The sequence below is a fragment of the Ricinus communis genome, chromosome 8 (assembly GCF_019578655.1).
Source record: "Ricinus communis isolate WT05 ecotype wild-type chromosome 8, ASM1957865v1, whole genome shotgun sequence".
In the NCBI taxonomy this organism is placed as follows: Eukaryota; Viridiplantae; Streptophyta; class Magnoliopsida; order Malpighiales; family Euphorbiaceae; genus Ricinus; species Ricinus communis.
This window is the reverse complement of record NC_063263.1, coordinates 11,243,569-11,262,849: the sequence shown is the minus strand read 5'-3', so window position 1 is coordinate 11,262,849 and position 19,281 is coordinate 11,243,569. Positions and strand designations below refer to the sequence as shown.

General features: G+C 31.5%; 4 protein-coding genes across 4 annotated transcripts; 2 read left to right on the top strand and 2 right to left on the bottom strand.

Annotated features, from left to right (window-relative positions):
• The first annotated feature begins 3,667 nt into the window (after positions 1-3,667).
• On the top strand, positions 3,668-4,948 carry LOC8259753 (zinc finger protein 1). The gene has a single exon (XM_002527268.4). It carries the CDS (start codon positions 3,948-3,950, stop codon positions 4,788-4,790), a length of 843 nt encoding a protein of 280 aa, XP_002527314.2. The 5' UTR covers positions 3,668-3,947; the 3' UTR covers positions 4,791-4,948.
• Positions 4,949-7,428: 2,480 nt separating this feature from the next.
• On the bottom strand, positions 7,429-9,455 carry LOC8259754 (uncharacterized protein At2g39795, mitochondrial). Its single transcript, XM_002527269.4, has 3 exons — positions 9,092-9,455; positions 8,255-8,568; positions 7,429-7,929 (listed from the first exon to the last, which is right to left on the bottom strand). Exons 1-3 carry the CDS (start codon positions 9,329-9,331, stop codon positions 7,767-7,769), a joined length of 717 nt encoding a protein of 238 aa, XP_002527315.1. The 5' UTR covers positions 9,332-9,455; the 3' UTR covers positions 7,429-7,766.
• An 831-nt stretch (positions 9,456-10,286) lies between these two features.
• On the bottom strand, positions 10,287-12,623 carry LOC8259755. The gene is made up of 4 exons (XM_002527270.4): positions 12,290-12,623; positions 11,827-11,876; positions 11,672-11,724; positions 10,287-11,058 (listed from the first exon to the last, which is right to left on the bottom strand). Exons 1-4 carry the CDS (start codon positions 12,526-12,528, stop codon positions 10,699-10,701), a joined length of 702 nt encoding a protein of 233 aa, XP_002527316.3. The 5' UTR covers positions 12,529-12,623; the 3' UTR covers positions 10,287-10,698.
• A 4,206-nt stretch (positions 12,624-16,829) lies between these two features.
• On the top strand, positions 16,830-18,983 carry LOC8259756 (deSI-like protein At4g17486). Its single transcript, XM_002527271.4, has 3 exons — positions 16,830-17,278; positions 17,789-18,076; positions 18,290-18,983. Exons 1-3 carry the CDS (start codon positions 17,140-17,142, stop codon positions 18,544-18,546), a joined length of 684 nt encoding a protein of 227 aa, XP_002527317.1. The 5' UTR covers positions 16,830-17,139; the 3' UTR covers positions 18,547-18,983.
• The last annotated feature ends 298 nt before the right edge of the window (positions 18,984-19,281 follow it).

The following is a 19,281-nucleotide window of genomic DNA, read 5'->3' as shown; positions in this document are numbered from 1 at the left end:
TCTAACTTTATACTGCAAATACAAAATAGAATCCCCACCCTACACTCTTGACTGCACCAAAGAAAGAAGCCAACTTAAACCCCCAATTATTACTGAACAATCAATTTAAGGATACTGTGTTTTTCATCAACTTAATAAGAACAGTACCATGTTGCTTTTTTCTTCAAAAAAGTAACTTTCTTACGCCGGTAATCTATCACACTTATGTTTGTACTAGACTTTTATTGAACGATAGCTATCCACAGTCACAGATTTATTTATATACAATTATATGAATTCAAGATCTCTTCTGTACAATTCTTTGTCCATGCATGTATAGTTGTACCAATATGGTAAGTGCGAGTCTTTCTCACCTTTATTCACCTAAGTTATTGTTCTTCAAAATTGGAAGCCGGCCGACACAAGTTATACATCACACAAACACTTTCATTTGTCATCAACCAAAAGGAAAAGGAGGAGCATGGGAAAAACAAGCAAAAGAGATAGGTACAAATCTCTTAAGATAGTTCTCATGTACCCATCAAATGTCAAAGAATTATTTCCTAAGGAAATGTTATATTAATTAATGTGAGGTAAAAAGGGTTTAGGAATAGATCTCTAGGGTTAGCTATGAAAAACTATCATTTCTTGCTAGTGATCTTATTGATGATTATATATATATATACATATATATATTTATATATAGTCTAAACAGATTCCTGTAGGTCTACAAAGTAAGTGGCTTTGCACAGAAAATAAAACTCTTAATTGGACCTTCTTTCTCCTTTTGAAGTGTGGAAGCTTACCTAACTTCTACAATGACATATTCAACCATATGTCACCTAAATCAACTGTGGAGACAATATAGCTACTATTGCTATCTTGCGAGAGTAATTTGGTAATTTCCATGTAACTTTCTCTAATAATAAATTTTGAAAATTTAAGGAAGAATGAGTTCTTGAAGTTGATACAATTAGTTTTATTAAATTTGATCACTGAGCTAATAATAGAGTGCTCTCCTTCTTATATTACTTACTATTTTGTTTATTCACATCATGATTACTGATTAAGAATTTGATTAATTTATCTTCTTGATCTAACTGTTCTTGAGATTGGTTATGTCTAATGTATCCAATCAAAATTTTCAATCTCTATCAAATTTAATAAAGACTAAAGCATTAATCTAGGGTTTTGAGATCGGTCACAATTGAATTCTGATATCCATTCCTAAAGTAATATCGCCTTTGTATTAGTCTAAGGCATCCATTTTGAAGACTAAGAATTAAGGCAGAAGAAACGTACAAATATATCACATAATCTAACGATTTGTTCAAATTTTGGAAGTTTATGTGAGATTAATTTGTAAGCTTATACTATCACTAAACTTGCTAAGAGTTATGATGTCAATTTCAGTTAGAAGTCTTTTGAAATAGAAAGCTAATTGGGTGTTTTCTGCACCTTAAATGGTCATGAATAGTCCTCCAATTAGACTTTTGAAAACAAAATCAAAACTAAACAAATTGGTGCATAATTGTACATCACACAAAAGGGAAACAAAATTAAAATTGGGGAAATTAACTTTTTGGAATCTGTCTTTTCATATCCCTTCAAACAGACCCTTCAAAACAAATGGTTTTTTTTTTCTTTTTCTTTTTGAGTTTTCATTAATAAGCATGTTTAGGGCAATGCAGTAGATATGAGACTTTTTGTTACATAATTATGTTCAAACAAATAAGCATGCCTCACAGAAAGTCATATTATAGACTATATATGAAATATTATAATAATAATAATATTAACAATAAATTATTCAATGTATATATATGTATAAAATGTATACACTTTTTTTAAAAAAATAATAATAAATAATGTGAAATTGTAACATGTATTGGGTATTTTATTTTTCTTTTCCTTTTTCAAAATATTAGAATATAATGCAAGCGTCCAGACATTTTATGAAATGTAACTCAGAAATTGTAAAAGTGAATGCCCTGATTAAAGGCCTAACTAAGCTTAGAAAATCCTTGAATTGATTGATATAATAATCTGTTTAAAATTTCAAATACCAAATTGAGATTGCATTGGCATTGAGTTGTGAAATTGTCACATATAATTTCACAATTAATTAGAAGTAACATACTTTCATAATTAAATATCCATGGCCGCCAAGTACAAATACTGTATATGATTATTAGTAGTTAAAAAGAAGCCTTGAACGTTGAGAAAATTCAAATTTGAAAATTTTCTTATTAACTTTAAATGATTATGTTTAATATCTATAATTGAATGCTAATCTTTTACCCCTTCCCCTTTCATTAAAAGAAAAATAAAACAATGGGTTTAAATTATAATATATTACATGTAGGAAATCGATCCTGCAATAAATAAAAAATTACGCAGTGCCAGTTAGATATAACTTTTTTCTATTTATTTTTTATTATTTGTTTTTTTATTAATTATCTTTTCAATCCTAACTTTTAAAAGAAAAATTAAAAAATATTATAAGTAGAGTGTGAGGCAGTAATGCTAAATTGGGTTTTCACTGTGCAAGAATAGAGAATAATTAAAGAAAAAAAGGAGTAATAAGTGAATTAATTACAAAAGAAAACAATTCTTATAACTAGACCTTAATTTAAAATGTAAAATTTCAATTCATTAAAACAAATTAAAATTTGATTAATTCTTCTTTTTATCCGTATTGTTTTAATAAAAAAACTTAAATTTTAATTAAATCCACTGGCTTATTTTTAATTATTTTTTTATGTAATTATTTTCCCTTTAAAATATAGTTTCTCCTACCTTGTTCATTTTATTGTGATGCACAACAGAGTTAATGAATTGTAATGATGGAGATGACTTTCCCCTTAAATGGATGAATGCTTGCTTAAGAATGTATTGCCCAAGAACTTGACTAAATGAAGATTCGTTGATATTTGCAATCCCACAAGTCAACATAGTTAATGATTATACCCAATAAAATTGTCAACAATCTCACTTGATCACCAGTCTGCTAAATGATCCCAACCAAGTGATCATACCATTTTATATCACCATTAATAATTTCTCTAAAGGTTGGCCCTTTAGCCACTTTTCTTCATATGCACATATATATACACATACCAAAGGACAAATCTTGATCATTGTATTTTGATAATAATTTCTCAAATACCCAATAACCCATCTTCAAAAATAAAAGAAGAAAATGAACCTCAAATTAAAAATGGATGGAAATAGAACTTGATTAATGCACTAATGGATTTGCACACAAAGGGTAATTATAGTGGGGGCAATTGGGACAAGTGATTGCTGCTATGATGGACATGCTAAGCTAGTATGCAAGATAAGGACAGAAGTATATTTCTGTAAAGATTTAGCAAATCCTACTATAGGGGTTTAAAACTTTACATGACCACATCTTTTCTAGGATGAGTCCAATTTACTTCTACATAATTCAGGAATCCAAAAAGAAAAGACTAATAATTTTATCTAGAATTGTATGTGTCACCCAAGTCATAGTCCATGAACATATATACCCAAAAAAAGGTGTCAAACACAAAGCCAAGGAAAATATAAAGAGACAAAAATGTGAAGACAAAGAAAAGGTAGAAAAACTATCAAATGGGTATTATCTATATATGTTTTAGAGGAAACAATAGGTACATGGTGTTCCTCATAAGTTGTAATCAAAAGCCTCATGACACAAGAAATAAATTCTCTCTCTCTCTCTCTCTCTCTCTCTCTATATCTATCTTTCTTTATCCATGTGTGTGAAAAGTCTTACTCCTTAAGTCCTACTATATTAAGACCTTGTAACTGTAAAATCAGCAGTATATTCTTCCATGAATAGGGGATATCATTTATTATTACCATATCAATTAACATTTTACCTTCCTTTCTTTTGCTATTAATTAAACCCAAACTCCCTCTCTTTACAAAGAGGAAATTCTCTCTTCATCATTCATCACAATATGGAGCCTCCAAGATCAGAGACATGCCATTCAGAAACTTCAAGCATAATCTCAGTTTCAAATGCTCTTAAACCTTCAATGGAGAGTCCAAAAGAGGCACAGCAACTAAAACAAGAACAAGAACAAGAACAAGAAAAACAAGAAGAAAGAGTACAAAAGCAGCAAGAAGACGGCAAACATGATCATCTTGTATTGGATCTTAGCCTCTCTAGCAAAGATTCAAAGGCGGAACTCAATCTCATCGATACTTTTGACCTGGGTCCATCTCAGAAATCCTTGTCAGATACTCCTCATCAAGGTAATGAAACCGAGCCTCGGGTATTCTCATGCAACTACTGTCAAAGAAAATTCTACAGTTCACAAGCACTTGGAGGTCACCAGAATGCACACAAGAGAGAAAGAACACTAGCTAAACGTGGGCAAAGAATCAGCGCAGCCTCATTTGCTCTTGGTCATCATCATCATTCACACCTAAATCGATACTCGAGCATGGCTTCCCTTCCATTGCATGGCTCCCTAAATAGATCACTTGGGATCCAAGTGCACTCCATGATTCACAAGCCAACTTTTATACAATCTTCTATTCTCGGGTCCTCAAATTTATATGGCCAAAATGGATGGTCTAGGCAACCTTTTGATCAGCAACCGGCGGTTGGGAGATTGGCGTCAGAGAGTTTTCATATGGGATCACCTTCTGGTAATGGTGTTGCACGATTCGAAAGTGCAAGAAAGTTCTCTCCGGTAAGGGAAGGGATTGGTGGATATTGGTGGGATGGTGGTGTTAACCATTTGAAGACTAAAAAAGATGATTTACAAAAGCTTGACTTGTCACTTAAGCTCTAAGTAGTTCTCTTTTTCTTTCTTTTCTTTTTGCTGTTCAATTCCTATATCTTCTTTCTTTTCTTTTTCTTTCTTTTTCTTTTCCTTCTTCTTCTTCTTTCTTCAACCTTTATTTTAATCTAAATTACTTTAGAATTTTTGAAGTTGGATTCTCTTGTAAATCCTTTTGTCTCTTTTGGGTATAGAAAAGAATTGAGAGATTAATTTCCTTTACAAATTCTTGAGTTGGAAGATTGCCATATTTCTGTGTATGTTTGATGTTTAACTTTGAAGGTGTGCTATTTTTGTACTTAGCCAAGTCATCTCCTGTTCTCTCTAGTTAATCTTAATAAGTTAAAGCAGGTCATCATCCATGATTTCGGTGAGAGTTTCCCTATGCTTTTATCAAGTAAAGATTGGTTTCACATTTATGGAAATAATTAATTAATTAATTAAGCCTTTGCATGCTTTCACATTAAAATCCTTCTTTAATTCTATGCCAATAGTACTTCAAAAAAAAACAGAAATTCAAATTTGAATCACAACAAACAGCAACATAGAAACATTTCTTAATTAAGAGTGTCATTGAAAGGAGAGAGAGGCAGGGCAGATATTTATTAATTCATGTATACTGATACTTATTGTGTAATAGGACCTAGAGTCCAATCCTGGGTCTTTGATTTTATGTGGGGGTTTTCATTTCTTGAACTTTTGTGTAGGATGATGGTACTGGATGGTAGTGATTGTCATTTCATAATGTTGTTATTATGTACAACATGGTCCACCACATGTATTAAAGTTGGGTACAAGATAAGCTAATTGACTAAATTATGTACAAAATTCACAAATGAGTTTTGGGTTATTGATTTTAAAGTCAGTATACAAACTTAATGGGTGGTGATTGTCTAAATTGGGTACCATGTTTTGACCCACTAGCAGTTGAAGAAATAGACCATCTCTAATTAGAAGCAATAGATCAAAGGATGCAAGAAAAGAAATATAAATAAATAAAAAATGGGTAGGTATAGCTAAGCTAGCCATGTGAAAGTAAGGGCACATAATGGCCCCTCAGCTATGCTATCCACATCATTTTCCTATATTATACTGTGGTTAAATCTTGACATCCTTGATTTCTTACCTAAGAGATCTCAATAATAGGGTCCACTTAATGGTGGGTCCAAATCAACTTGATGTATACAATTACGATCATGCTAATCATGTCATTACTAACTTAATTAAATCCTTCCTACGATCAACATAGTAAAGTAACGGAAAAACCCTAACTATTGTAAATGACAGTTAATCTCCACATAGAAAACCCTACAATTAACAAAAGAGAATTGATAGCGTGACAGGAGTATCACACAAGTATTGACTATAAGAATGAGACATTTGGTGGGCTTTTGCCATGTGTAGGAAGTTTTAGATAGATTGTCCATTTCTTATGTTAGACTGGCTTTATCTCTCTATATATGTTTTGGCATTAAAAAAATGTTTTAGAACCTATTATTTTGCCTCTAATTTAAGAAACACCCTTTAGAAAAGAAAAGGAAAAAAAAAAAAAAAGAGTTTAGAAAGGGATACATGAAAAATAGCTATCATTTTGCTGAGTTCAGTTTAGGTGAAAGTTTTGAAGCAAGAATTAATCTTCAATCTGAAGATCTTATAATTATTATAGTACAAAGGTGGATTGTTTGTCCATATTATTCTTACATATAAAATTAAGATATTGAAAATCTTTTAAAGATCTTAGACATGTATTTGTCTTCTTTCAAGAACATAAAATCCAAATCCCATTTTCCATCTTTCTCTTACTTAATGACTCGTGTAGTAGAGAATACACAAGAGAAATGTTGGGCTATCATTCTATTGAGGACTTGGGAGGTAGGTGAAAAATTAAAGCTACAAATGGTCATTACTCCTGAGATCTTATGATAATGAAATTAAAATGGGTTTATTATTCTTTATTTTATATTCAAAATATACCATCCTCATCATTCACTGAATACCCTCTCTCTTTATATAATTAAATATATTAAGGAGCAGTTTGAACCTATTACTTGAATGTTGCCAAGAAATCTTTCATATTGGAGCATATATTTCATTATACCTATAATCTGCATGTATGTGGATTTATATGGGAATTTTAGACAACTTCCTTATTCTCATATAACCTATCATCACTTATATTATTATATTATACCAACCCTTTTTGTTAAGAAAGGGTTGAGAGAGGATTGTTAATTCCAATGTACTCAAACCATTAAATCTGATAGAGAAGAGGAGAGTCAGAGTAGCAATCCAAATCCTATATAAGGTTTAATTAAAAATGAAGAAAAAAAAAAAACAATTTGAAAACAAAAGTCTACTGACACTCATTATTAAATACAACCTTCTGTATTAATTAGTTAATTCTTGGTTTGAAAATAATAACACCAGTTTTAGTAATCCACCATCCAGAATAGTTTAAGTCTTATATTCAGAATACGACTGTATCAGTTCATTTGTTTTAGCACCCGTACTCACAATCATATTCACACCCAAACAGAGTAAGTCCTTTCAGATAGGTCAATTTTGCTTGCAGAAATGATTACCTGTGATTTGGACCTGTCAACACAAGAGTTAGATGTCTCCTTTCTACCCCATAAGTTAAACTTCATCAGGAAAAAATAGCCTACATCTGCTTCACTTGTATACATACTTGATCAGGTTGAAGAATAGGTTACAACTCAACGTTCAGTCATTATTTGAACCTGGAAAACTAGGGGCTATATCCCAGGCCCTCTTTTTGCAACTACAATGGCATAAAACTGGAATCTGACTGGAATCTGCAAACAGCTTTAACACTCAGAATACCTTTCATTAGTGTTACCATGGGGATGTTGTCTTCAAAAACTAGTCAAATTTCCGATTGGTAGCCAAGAGTGACATCCTTGTTTAAAGTTTCATTAACAAATACACAGGAATCATCAGAATTATGATCATTGTGAGAAACAATCTCTATTTCTTCTCAATGTAAGACTTAACAGTATCTATCCACCTAATGTATTCAGTTCGACCTTTGTTCTTCATGTATTCATGCAAGAAAGCTGCCATTTCATCATCTATACCTCTTGCCTCCAAGAATTCATAAAGTGATTCTTGTAGCTCGTCGTCCAATTCCCTGTAAACAATCCACAATCAGAACGGAACACATGCATGTCATAATGAAATATAACAATAATTTTCCACCATTTGGATGCTCATAAACTGGGCAGTATAAAGGAGGAAAATGGATTCCGACATGAGCTGCTGTCAGCTTATGCAAAAGGAGTTTCTAATTCTATTGCTTTGTTTGAATGAATACCAAAGATGGTGATTAAACTTTATCAAGAAACAAAGTATCTAGTTCTACTAGTTTCATGCAATCTCTCTCTTCTTCTTCTTTTTTCCTTCACTTTCTTGGTAGACAAACAGTTTATCTAAAATAAATTGGTAAGAGATCATACTTGAAATCAGGACCAACATAGGCTTTATCAGGCATCTTGACACTCCCGCGTATGAAAAGCTTTGTAATTTCTATGCTATTTGGCCAAGCTGAGCACATAATTTCTAAAGCATCTCCATCACCCTTTAAGATATTAACAATCAAAGTAATGTGAAGCTGCACATTGTTGTCCTTGGTGACATCACCTGGAATGGCTCCATCAAACATGGTTGCTTCTACCTTAATCTCTTCACTCTCCGCAAATTTTGTTTTCAGTGTTATCCATTGCTCACCAGGCCGCTCATCAATTGCAAAGGATTTAAACTTGGTAACAAGCTGAAAGTTAAAATTTTTTAACACATTACAACGAAATGTACCATTCAAAGCAAAAATCAAAAGATCTTAATACTTCATTTGCTCTTATAGATGCATGCTAATTGCTACGCCCATTAAATTTTAGCAAGCTGAAAGTTAAAAAATTTAACACATTATAATGAAATGTACCATTCAAAGCAAAAATCAAAAGGTCTTAATACTTCATTTGCTCTTGTAGATGCATGCTAATTGCTACGCCCATTAAATTTCAGCAAGCTGTTTGTTAAAAACTCCGTCAGCAAATTGGTACGAATTATAGCCAATTATATAAATCTACAATCTCCCATTTCATAAATTGTTTTACTATGAATCCATTTCAAAACAAATAAATCTGCATCCACAAATTTAATTCACACTGACCAAAAAATGAGCAAAATGGAATAACATAACGATAAAAATGATAAAAAATAAAAACAGAAACAGGGAGCAATCATTTACAAGAGACCGAAAAAGAAAAAGAAATAAATAAAAAGGAAATGGTTACTTGTTTAGGAGGAGCACGATCGAGTTCGTATTGAATTTCATTACGAAGTAACCTGAGGATGTTATCTTGAAATGCGGACTTACGCATTTCCGATATGTAATTTCTGGTTAACACGAATTGAAACGGGTCCTTTAATTCTGAAATTGGATTTTGTTGGAGTAGTTGTTGGTGAAGTTGTGGAATAAGGGTTTTGGGAGTAGAGATTAGGGTTCTTTTCATGGTTCGAATTAGACGTGCCATTTTCCGAGAATTGCAAGCTATAGGAGGTGATGTTAAGATGACTGGGTTTTGGGTTTAAGGTATTATTACAAATTTTTGGATATGAGTATTAGGGTTTTAGAATGCTGGGTCGTGCCTTCATTCCATGGGTGATCTTACTTTTTTTTATATAAATTTTTTTAACAATATTTTTAAAAAAAATATATTATTTTTATTTAAATTTCATTACATTTTTAAAAAATAATAAAATAAAATAAAATAATTATCTAATTTTATGCCTAGTTAAAACTCACTTTTCATATTATATTAAACCATAGTTTGGATTTATGAATTTTAGAATTCATAAGTTTATTTAAAATTAAATTCATAAATAGTAATATTATTAAGTTTTAAAGATTTTGGAGTAAGAAAATATTATAACTATCTATCATTCATTAATAATGATAGATTTTGAGTTCTTCAACTTAAAATCTTTAAAAATAAAGAATTTAAAAATGATACATTTAACTCTCTTTTGGCTTGTCAATTAATAGATATAGCTGACATTTATAGAATTTCTTATTAAAAATCCTTCAATTCCAACAATGATAAATGGTAAATTAAAGCTGAAGATGTATTGACCTCCCATGTACATGAGGCCATCCAAATCAATCCGAGTGTAAAGGGCGAAAAAGTCATAAACTAATGTGCTCAAGCTACAGGTAGTCCAAAAGACTGAAGTAGTATGTGAATTGGAATTTGAACAACATAAGGAATAAACCTCCTTTACCAACTTGCTTAACTCCAAGATAGGCCATCTCTGAATAAAAATTGGTGGATAATGGCACTTGAAGTTATGCTGCGAGCAACAGATTTAATCAAGAAACACAGTATTTGGCACAGTGAGCATACTCTTAGGCTTAGCAACATGACATGTTAATTCAGAGATTTGGGGTGTTTCTGAATGACAAACAAGATGAACTGCTAAAAACCTGAATTGAAGTGCAACACTGGCAAATTGAACTTAACCATCGAGTTGCCAGCTCAAGTATTAGGCAATTTTAAGCATCTAATATCTACTCTCCAGTACATTGTCAGTAAGAACAACAGGAAAAAGAACATGGACTCTCAAATCTTGCCTGCTCCCAAACCTGTTACATGGAGCACACAAAATACAAAACCCAAGAATAAAATTAACTCAAAGCAATTTTAACTATAAGAAACTAAATATCACCCCTTGCAACCCAAAAATTCTTAGGCAAAATCAGCCTACTGTACCACATAGATCATTTGTTGAAAGGTAGACTTTTTTCTCTATAGAATTTACCAGTGAGGCTATTCATCATCTCTTAGCATCTTCAAAAATTCCTTCATTTTGGATCTTGCTCTTGTGGTGCGGCTGAGAAGTATCAGGAGCTTGTTCCAGGTGCAGTTGACTTTCCTGTGCCAGGTGCTAGTTCCGCAGATTTCTGTTTGCTAAGATGGGCTTTCTCCGCAGAATTGCTTGATTCTGACGTGCTTTGGCTATCATGAGATTTAGTTGGTGCAATGTGTTTTTCCTTGCTACTATCTTCCTGATTTTTTAATGCATCATCACCTGATTGTTTCTTTGATTCAACTGCAATTTCCTTTACAGCTTCCTCTAGTTTATCCAGTCTCACTTTCACCTCCAGAAGCTCTGGATTAGATCTGGCTTCCTTTTCTTCAATAGCTTTTAGTTCCATCTCTTTTGCTTTCTCCTCTTCTTCTCTCTTCTTTAGCTCGAGTTCCTAAGATGATAAATACAGTGTAACGAATCATCTAATATTGAAAATTAGAAGACTTCACACAATTAGGAGAGGAAAAAGGTTATAGTATTCAGACGTATTCAAATCATTGTAACCATGGGAATGAAACTGCTTGGAGGCAATCATTGTGACATGATAAAACCCAATTAGTTGAGATGAATTTCACTTCAAATAAATTTTGCAACCAAATCAGAATGACTTGTAAACACCAGATTTTATTTGCACTTAGATCACCAGACTATATGATGCAATTAGAATGCTTCCAAAATGTTTGCCAGCCTAATGTAGGCACATATGAGTTGAAGGGCTTTTGGCTATCAAATTTCTCGGGTCCCAACTTACTTATCCAAAACTGATCTACAAGTTTTTAGTGGAGAGCAATTAAGTTTGCAATTTCTACCAACATATTTGACCCCAAAGAAAAAGAAAGGGTCCATCAGTATCCTTTTTACACTTTAATTTATATGCAAAGATAATGATCTTAAAAAGACTTAATAGAGAACCAAGTAGAACAATAAAAAGAAGTATTTAATATAATCCAGTAAAGAAATCTCAAAGCAAAACTTGAAGAAGCTGGACTAGATAATTAAGTTACCGCATCCATTTTTTTCATCTCACTGCGAGCATACTGAGCCACCATATATACAGCTGTTGCAGAGAAAGCACTCTTTTAAATAGCATCCCCAAAACCAAGACATATTTAGAATATGAAAAGTATAGAAATATTTTGGAACTTGTAGACATTGATACCCAAAGAAGGCAAGCAGGCAAAGAAGAGTTGTACCAGATGGAAATCGATCCTGAACATGAAATGCATTCATGTGAATATACACCATTGATAACAAAATAGAGATGTCATTATACTAATGAGAGAATCATTAATCAGCACAAACTATACTAGAAAGATAGTTCAAAATTCTATTACTTAATACAATAAACATAGCGTAATAAAATCCTTATCACTCTGCTAGAGAAACCCTCTAATTTGCGTATGATATATTGCTGACACACATTTAAAGAAGAATCAAATTATTCAAAATTGGAAGCAAGCCTTCCAAGTATAGCACCCGCATAAACAAACAATACACTAAAACCTGTTTGACGAAATGCCTAAATGAAACCCAAGCGAAAAAACGCAGCTTTAACGATCAAAATTACGCAGCTATTAAATTAACAAAAATTGAAAGCTAAAAACAAAAGGCAAATACAATACCCAAACTTCTTTTGCTTGGGGGGTTCAGAGAAGACAATCTTAGCAGCAGTCATGAAATCAAGCTTGTCCAGTTGGCGATAAGTCTCGTAGTATTTACTAATACTTGATTCAATCTTGTCGCTGCTGCTGCTGTTATTATTAGTGGGTTTTGTGGTGTTGGTGCAGAAATGTTGAGTACGAGAGAGCTTGAAGCGGAGCAATGTGGGTCTGGAGCGAAACATTCTTTTATGGGTCAGCATCTATGAAAATTATTTGCTCATTTGCATATTTTTGGCAGCTCGCTTGACTTGCCAACAATATTCCTACTTTTCTTTCACTAATGTGCAACATTTCTCATTCCTCTTCCTCTTCTTCAAAACGGACAAGTGGCTAAGTGGCCCCACCAATTCTCCACGTCAGCTTCACTTTTGCTGACTTGGAATCCATATCATCTTTTGGTTTGACCAAAATTTGTTGGAGAATTTGTCAATTTAGCTTTTAAATTTGGCTAACTAAAGGTTGACACTTTTGGACAGAAATTATGAGTTTAAGTTTTATAAATTAAGTTTTTTCAAAAATGCATTGTCCTTAACCTCTTCCCTATCCTTCTCTTAACTTTTCCTCAAAAACAAAATTAGTAGAGCCTTAGATTTTTGGGGGTCCTTTTTCTTTTTCAATATTTAAGGTTATGGCTATTAAGCTTAACATAACTCATTAAGATGGATTTGTTAAGGCCTAACGAAGTTTACACCAAATTCTTTGGTTTTTTAAAAAATATATTTTTCTTGAGTAAACTCGAAGGATGTTTAGATTATAAGATAACAAAAATATCATATATTTTCACATTCAACTAATCTTAATTGTAAAAAAAAAAGTAGACTATTAAGATTTTTCTCTCACATTTGTGTGCTGAGTTTCTCTGTTTTTGGGGTACATTTTAGTCGGCTTTGGAAGTTAAAACTTTTAATTTTTAACTGAGAAGTTATTATTATATCATAAGATTCAGTGATAGGAGTTTTTAAATTGAAATCTCTAAATATTCTTCTCAAACACCTATTTTAGCTTTTAAACATCTAACCATTGCATCCAAAAACAGCAAATGTTTAAATTGGCACCAAAAATGTTATGGCTGTGGTATAAGACTAATGACATATGCTTTGGTTAGATCAACTGCTGTCGTCTCTTAATCTTGGTGTTAATTAAAACTACATAAAATTTATTCTTTTTTCTTTTTAATAGAAAGACAATTTTCATTTTGCAAAAAAGAAAAGAAAAAACCCAATATTGATATTGTCCCAAGAATGGAATAGATTCTCCATTGAGTCTTTGTATGGGCAAAATTATGTGCTCGAGTAGCAATTGTACACCATCAACAAAAGGAGAATAAATCCATCTTAATGAGTTATATTAAGCATTAAACATTGTTCACATTGAAATGCTTCATTTTGTTATTTAACAAGCTATTGTAAACTTGTAAGCATGGACCTAGAAGTGGACCCATTATTGTTAAAAAGAAAAAAAGAAGTGGACCCATTGAGTCTTTCAAGGTAACAAGAGGCAGGGTCCAAGTTAGTTCACCCACCAACCGATCCAAATTTGGAACCGATTGGCCATTAGGGCAGTGTGGCCACCTCCATTTCAAACTCTTTCAACAGTTCTGGAACAAAATCTATAATTTGGTCCACCTCTTGGAGTTTTGGCTCTTTGCTAGCCCATCCCATCATACTCCTAAAGTTTTCCAAGTCCTCCAAAACTGTATTTCTGATACTATATCAGAAAATTCTATTCCCATTTTCAAAATCTAATATTGACATGGAAAAAAGATAACAGGTTACAAAAGAGGTTTCCAAGTTTTCTGAGCAGATACAATGTGAAAAAACCAATAAAATTATTAATTGTATGACACTTGTCATAGATTGAAAAAAGTGATACATGAAACTAATGAAAGACTTATTTGGAAGGCATGTTGCTTATATGGAAGGTGAGTAACATCAATCTGCATTAACTATTGACTTTTTATATACATGTTAAGTTCAAAATATTATTAATGAGTTTCAACATTCTTATCAGAAATAAACTATCTAAATTCTGTTATATAAAATACTAAGAACAAGATAATAAAGATAGTAATCGGTTCATTTATATTGATCCATTTGAGTTTGATTATAAACTTAATATTCAATTAAAACTAAATTTAACTCAAATTTAAACCTTCACCCTGAATGCAGGCATATATAAAAAATTTATGGTAAACATATCCTGGCTTACTCTTATCATTATACCCACTTGGGAGGAAGAACATTACTTCACATCACTACTGTGTTTTTCTTTCTTTTTTTTTGTTTCGATTTATTTGTAATGATAAGTCTAAAGAGAGACAGAGTTTCAACAATGGTGTAAGATGAGTTTGACATTAGAACATCAGGCACATGTCTCAGAGTTACTCTTTTAAGAGCACAAGAAAGTGAATTTGTCACTCTTGTTCCCATCAAAGTTACAAAAGCCTATTTTCTTTCCCATGACAATTGTGCCACTATGTATTGTCACTATATATACAAACTCCTCACTCTACTCCACTCCCGATTTAGAGAATGACTTGGCAAACCCTTTAATCCAATAATAGACACAATTAATATTTATAAATAATTTTAAATATATCTAAAAAATATGCAGAGGAGATAATAAAATATCTTCTTAACTTTATTAAAATATCTAGTTCAAATTCTAAAAATATAATTACGTTAGAAATAGTATTTTACTATATATAAATATTAAATTTCCATTGAATTTTAAAATATTAAATTTATTTATAATCCGATCAAAATTAAATTATTATCCTCGCTCGCTACTCCCAAATTCACACAATGAAAGAAAATAATAAAAAATGGAAAGATGAAAGTGTTGAACAAACTCACTAGCTAAATTGTTCTTGAAAGATGAGAAAATGACAAACCTGTTTCCAACTTAAATTAGTAATAGTTATTACTTAAAAACATGTGGTAACTTAATGAAAACAGGAAAGTGTTCTAGCAAATAATGTAGCAATTTTTTCAATTATCTTATCTGTTACTATAATTAAACATGGAAATTCCTTTGCTATTACAAGGCAATAGACAAAATATGACTGTTATGTCCTCCCATAAAAGCAAGCAAAAGACTACAAGTGAAAAAAAAGTATATATATAAATAACGACATCATTTATTAAATGACAGGATAATACCGATTGATCTTTAATTATCATTGACATATCTAATTAAAAAAATATATATTTAATATAAATACACTATATTACAGATATTATATTAAAAACTAATTCATAATTTCTAGTGATGAACTGAGTTGATATAAAGAAACTTATCACATTATAAGAATTCCCTCTCTTTCTCTCTTAGGTTGTTTATTTTAGATAATAGAAATTTGTGTTGTGTCACATGCCCTTTATGGTCACTCAACTACTACTTCTTCATTATTGGGTCAAAACTATTTCTTAATCCTATTGACTTTTAACAGAACCATCCGAATTGGAAAAATATGACATATAATTTATTCATTTGAATTTTTTATTTAAATAACTAAAAAAAGAAAAGAGGCTTTAGAAATTATTTAAACCCATCTTTCTCTTATTTGATTCGTGTGGTAATCTATAGTTAATCATGATTATGATAAAATCACCACCATCCAATTAGGTCCCACACTCATTCTATGCACCTAATCATATCATGATATTCCTTTACCTTTAAAAAACGATCCCTACATATGCTAATCCCATGTCATAATTAATATTATATGATACCTCCCCACTAAGCACCATAATGACTAGACGTTACTTTCTCCCAAAAATATTTGAAAATGAATTCTTAAATGGGATCACACCTCATAAAATTGCTTCCAAACATCCCCATTTCTTCTTTTCAATTTCTCTCCCCTTTTTTCTTATAAAATTCATATACTATGAACTATATAATAAATTACTCTTCCATTTAAGATCCTCATTATATAAATATTATCTTCCAAATTAAATGGATGTGGAAACAAATTAGAATTTATTATATTACACTATTCATCTTACAAGTTTAAACAAAATTAGAATTTATATTATATTACATTTTGTCTTTGATGTTTAAAACTATAAGTCTATTTTAAATTTTTAGAAGAATATCTAGAGTTTTAATTTTTTACATTTTATTTATTAATACTAATTTATATCATTTTCGGGTGGCAAGATATTCTCTCAAAAATTTCAATGCATGTAAAGATATTGACTGAGTTAGAAAAGATCTTTATCATTTCATATATACGCTTTTAGATTATTTATGTCTTTTTTAATAGTAAAATATATTATCTATATGAATAGAATCCAGTAATTTCAATTTCAGTCTAAAATCAAATCAGTAAAATTTAAATAGAAAAGCATTGTCCTACAGTGAGTGATAATATAAGAAACTGGCCACCATAATTACATAATCCACCATCCATTGGACTTGAACGGAAAAAAAGAAAAGAAAGAAAATATGTATACTACTTAACAAACAATTAGTCTAACCTTGAAACAGATACAGGGAGGCACTATGCCACTGAGAGCCGCTGGTGGTGTCCATAAATAGAAGATTCTAATTCCCTTTACCAAAATTTCATTTTTTAAAAGAATTTATATATATATAGAAACCATAATTTAAGGGGGAAAAGGACATAGCCATTACCCACTTTTCTTATCAGGTCTCTTATTTACTTGTAGAGAGTGAGTATGTGGGAGAGCCCATTTTGATACTAGTTGAAAATGACATATCTATAATGTCATTTCATGTGATGCATTTTCTTGCATAAGGTTGCCTGCACAAAAGCAAAGAACAAGAAGAAAGGTAAAAATAATATGTTGTGTAGGAAACACTTGAGTTGTGATGAAGATACAAGAGGATCTGTACCAGTTTATCTTAATGTTTATGATCTAACACCAATTAATGGCTATGCTTATTGGCTTGGACTTGGAGTTTATCATTCTGGTGTTCAAGGTTAGCTTTACTTATTTTGCTTACAGTTCTTGATTTTTTCTTGGATTTTCTTCTTCTTATATGATGCATTTCTTGATAATTAGATCTAAGATTTTGTTCTTTAGATTTGTTTGAATCTTTGAGGATTTAGTAGTGAGTTTGTTTTTGTTATTTTCTTGAATAGTGATTTCTACCTTTAGGACAATTACTTGTTTGGTTATTGGGAATGTGAAAGAAAAGATAATGTGTTAAAAAATTTTGCTGTAAGCTTTTAGCAGAATTAGATTCCTCTCTTCTCTTTTAGAAATGCAAAGTTTCTTTATTCACCTCTGCACAGTTTTCTCTGTAACTCGGTGATTGGGTCTTATTTTCAATTCCAGAGTCTTTCGAGAATTATTGTAAAGATTAATCAATACTACTGTCTATCCATTTTCCTTTCTGGGTGTTTTGTTTTATATTTCTGGGTTAGACATAAGCATGTTCAATCTGTATTCTGCAATATAAAATTATTTTTGGGTCATGAAATTGCAGTTCATGGTGTTGAGTATGCATTTGGGGCTCATGAGTATCCGACAACTGGAATTTTTGAAGGAGAGCCTAAGCAGTGCGAGGGATTTAGATTTAGGAAGACACTTTTGATTGGAAAAACAGATTTGGGACCTGCTCAGGTGAGGGCAGTAATGGAAGAACTGGCAGCAGAATACAGAGGGAATGCTTACAATTTGATTACCAAGAACTGCAACCATTTCTGCAATGATGCTTGTGTTAAACTCACTGGCAATCCAATCCCAAATTGGGTTAATCGCCTTGCTAGAATTGGTAAGACACTCTTTCATGATTTTTTCTTGTTTTGTAATAGGAACAAAATGAAGTCTCGGAGCTGTCTGTGGGGCTATGAGATTACTGAATATGAACTTTGAAAAAAGTCAGAGCTTAAATGAGCTTAATAGATAAGGATTAAGATTTATCCATGTCGAATATTTTAATTATTCGCCAATTAACTATCTGTTCTTTTTCATGATGAATTTGCAGGATTTCTATGCAATTGTGTTCTTCCTGCAAATTTAAATTCAACCAAAGTTGGGCATCATAAAATAGAAGACAAGCCTGATGAAACAGAGAAGAAAAAACTAACAAGTGTATCCAACAGATTCACATCTTCTTCTAACTCATCATCTTCTTCTTCATCATCTCCTTCTGGAAATCAAACCCGTGGTAGAAGTAGAAACAGAAGCAGAAGCAGACGCGTTATTCCACCATCTTCTCCCTTGATTTCTTCATCACCTTGATGATCATCAATCAATTCTTTTCCCCCCTTTTACAATTTCTTGAGAATTCTCCAAAGAAAATGAAGGGAAGCAAAATATTTATTTCTAATTCTCTCTGCTTTTAAAGGTTTCATTCTTTTCTTGGCATTTTTTGATGCTAACATATTTTCTTGAGTTATGAAGGCATAATGCACATAAATGTATATGTGTATGCTTTTATTCAAGTTTTTCTCTTCTTTTCCTTTTTCCTTAAAGAGAATTTTCTGCCAAGTGATGTTATGTCTCTGCAATATTACCAAGTTCACTTCATTTTTCTTTGGTTTAGTGTAGAGAGATAGATTTTGGTTTTGGCTAAGCTTGTAACTTGTGGAAATTAAGCACGAGATGTTAATTTTTCTGTTCTTTTGTATTCAAATGAATGAAGTTTGATAATCCAAATTCAAGACAGATTGCAGTAATAGGTTATGAGGTTATGGGGAAATGTCAACCATGGTTGCTTTCTGTAGTTTGAAGAAATTGAAAGTTCGGACAACATCTGATTAAAGATTTGATACCATTCGGTGAAAGGACTAAAAGATATCTAAAGTGGTAAAGTGAGAAAAGCTAAAGTTATCCAACTCTATTGTTGAAAGTTAGTCTCTGGTGAACCCTTTTACAGCAAATTTTCATGTTCTCGTAAGCTAAGAATTGTTAAAAGCTAATATTATTATTAATTTTTTATATATATTACAGTGATTTTATTTTCCAAAATTCATT

Coding starts and splice junctions, on each gene's coding strand:
- LOC8259753 (XM_002527268.4), top strand. CDS start 3,948: ATGGAGCCTCCAAGATCAGAGACATGCCATTCAGAAACTTCAAGCATA.
- LOC8259754 (XM_002527269.4), bottom strand. CDS start 9,331: ATGGCACGTCTAATTCGAACCATGAAAAGAACCCTAATCTCTACTCCC. Junction 8,569..9,091: donor ATCGTGCTCCTCCTAAACAA/GTAACCATTTCC, acceptor TTTAACTTTCAG/CTTGTTACCAAGTTTAAATC. Junction 7,930..8,254: donor TATGTTGGTCCTGATTTCAA/GTATGATCTCTT, acceptor GATTGTTTACAG/GGAATTGGACGACGAGCTAC.
- LOC8259755 (XM_002527270.4), bottom strand. CDS start 12,528: ATGCTGACCCATAAAAGAATGTTTCGCTCCAGACCCACATTGCTCCGC. Junction 11,877..12,289: donor CCCAAGCAAAAGAAGTTTGG/GTATTGTATTTG, acceptor TTTCATGTTCAG/GATCGATTTCCATCTGGTAC. Junction 11,725..11,826: donor TGCCTGCTTGCCTTCTTTGG/GTATCAATGTCT, acceptor TCTCTGCAACAG/CTGTATATATGGTGGCTCAG.
- LOC8259756 (XM_002527271.4), top strand. CDS start 17,140: ATGTTGTGTAGGAAACACTTGAGTTGTGATGAAGATACAAGAGGATCT. Junction 17,279..17,788: donor TTATCATTCTGGTGTTCAAG/GTTAGCTTTACT, acceptor ATGAAATTGCAG/TTCATGGTGTTGAGTATGCA. Junction 18,077..18,289: donor TAATCGCCTTGCTAGAATTG/GTAAGACACTCT, acceptor ATGAATTTGCAG/GATTTCTATGCAATTGTGTT.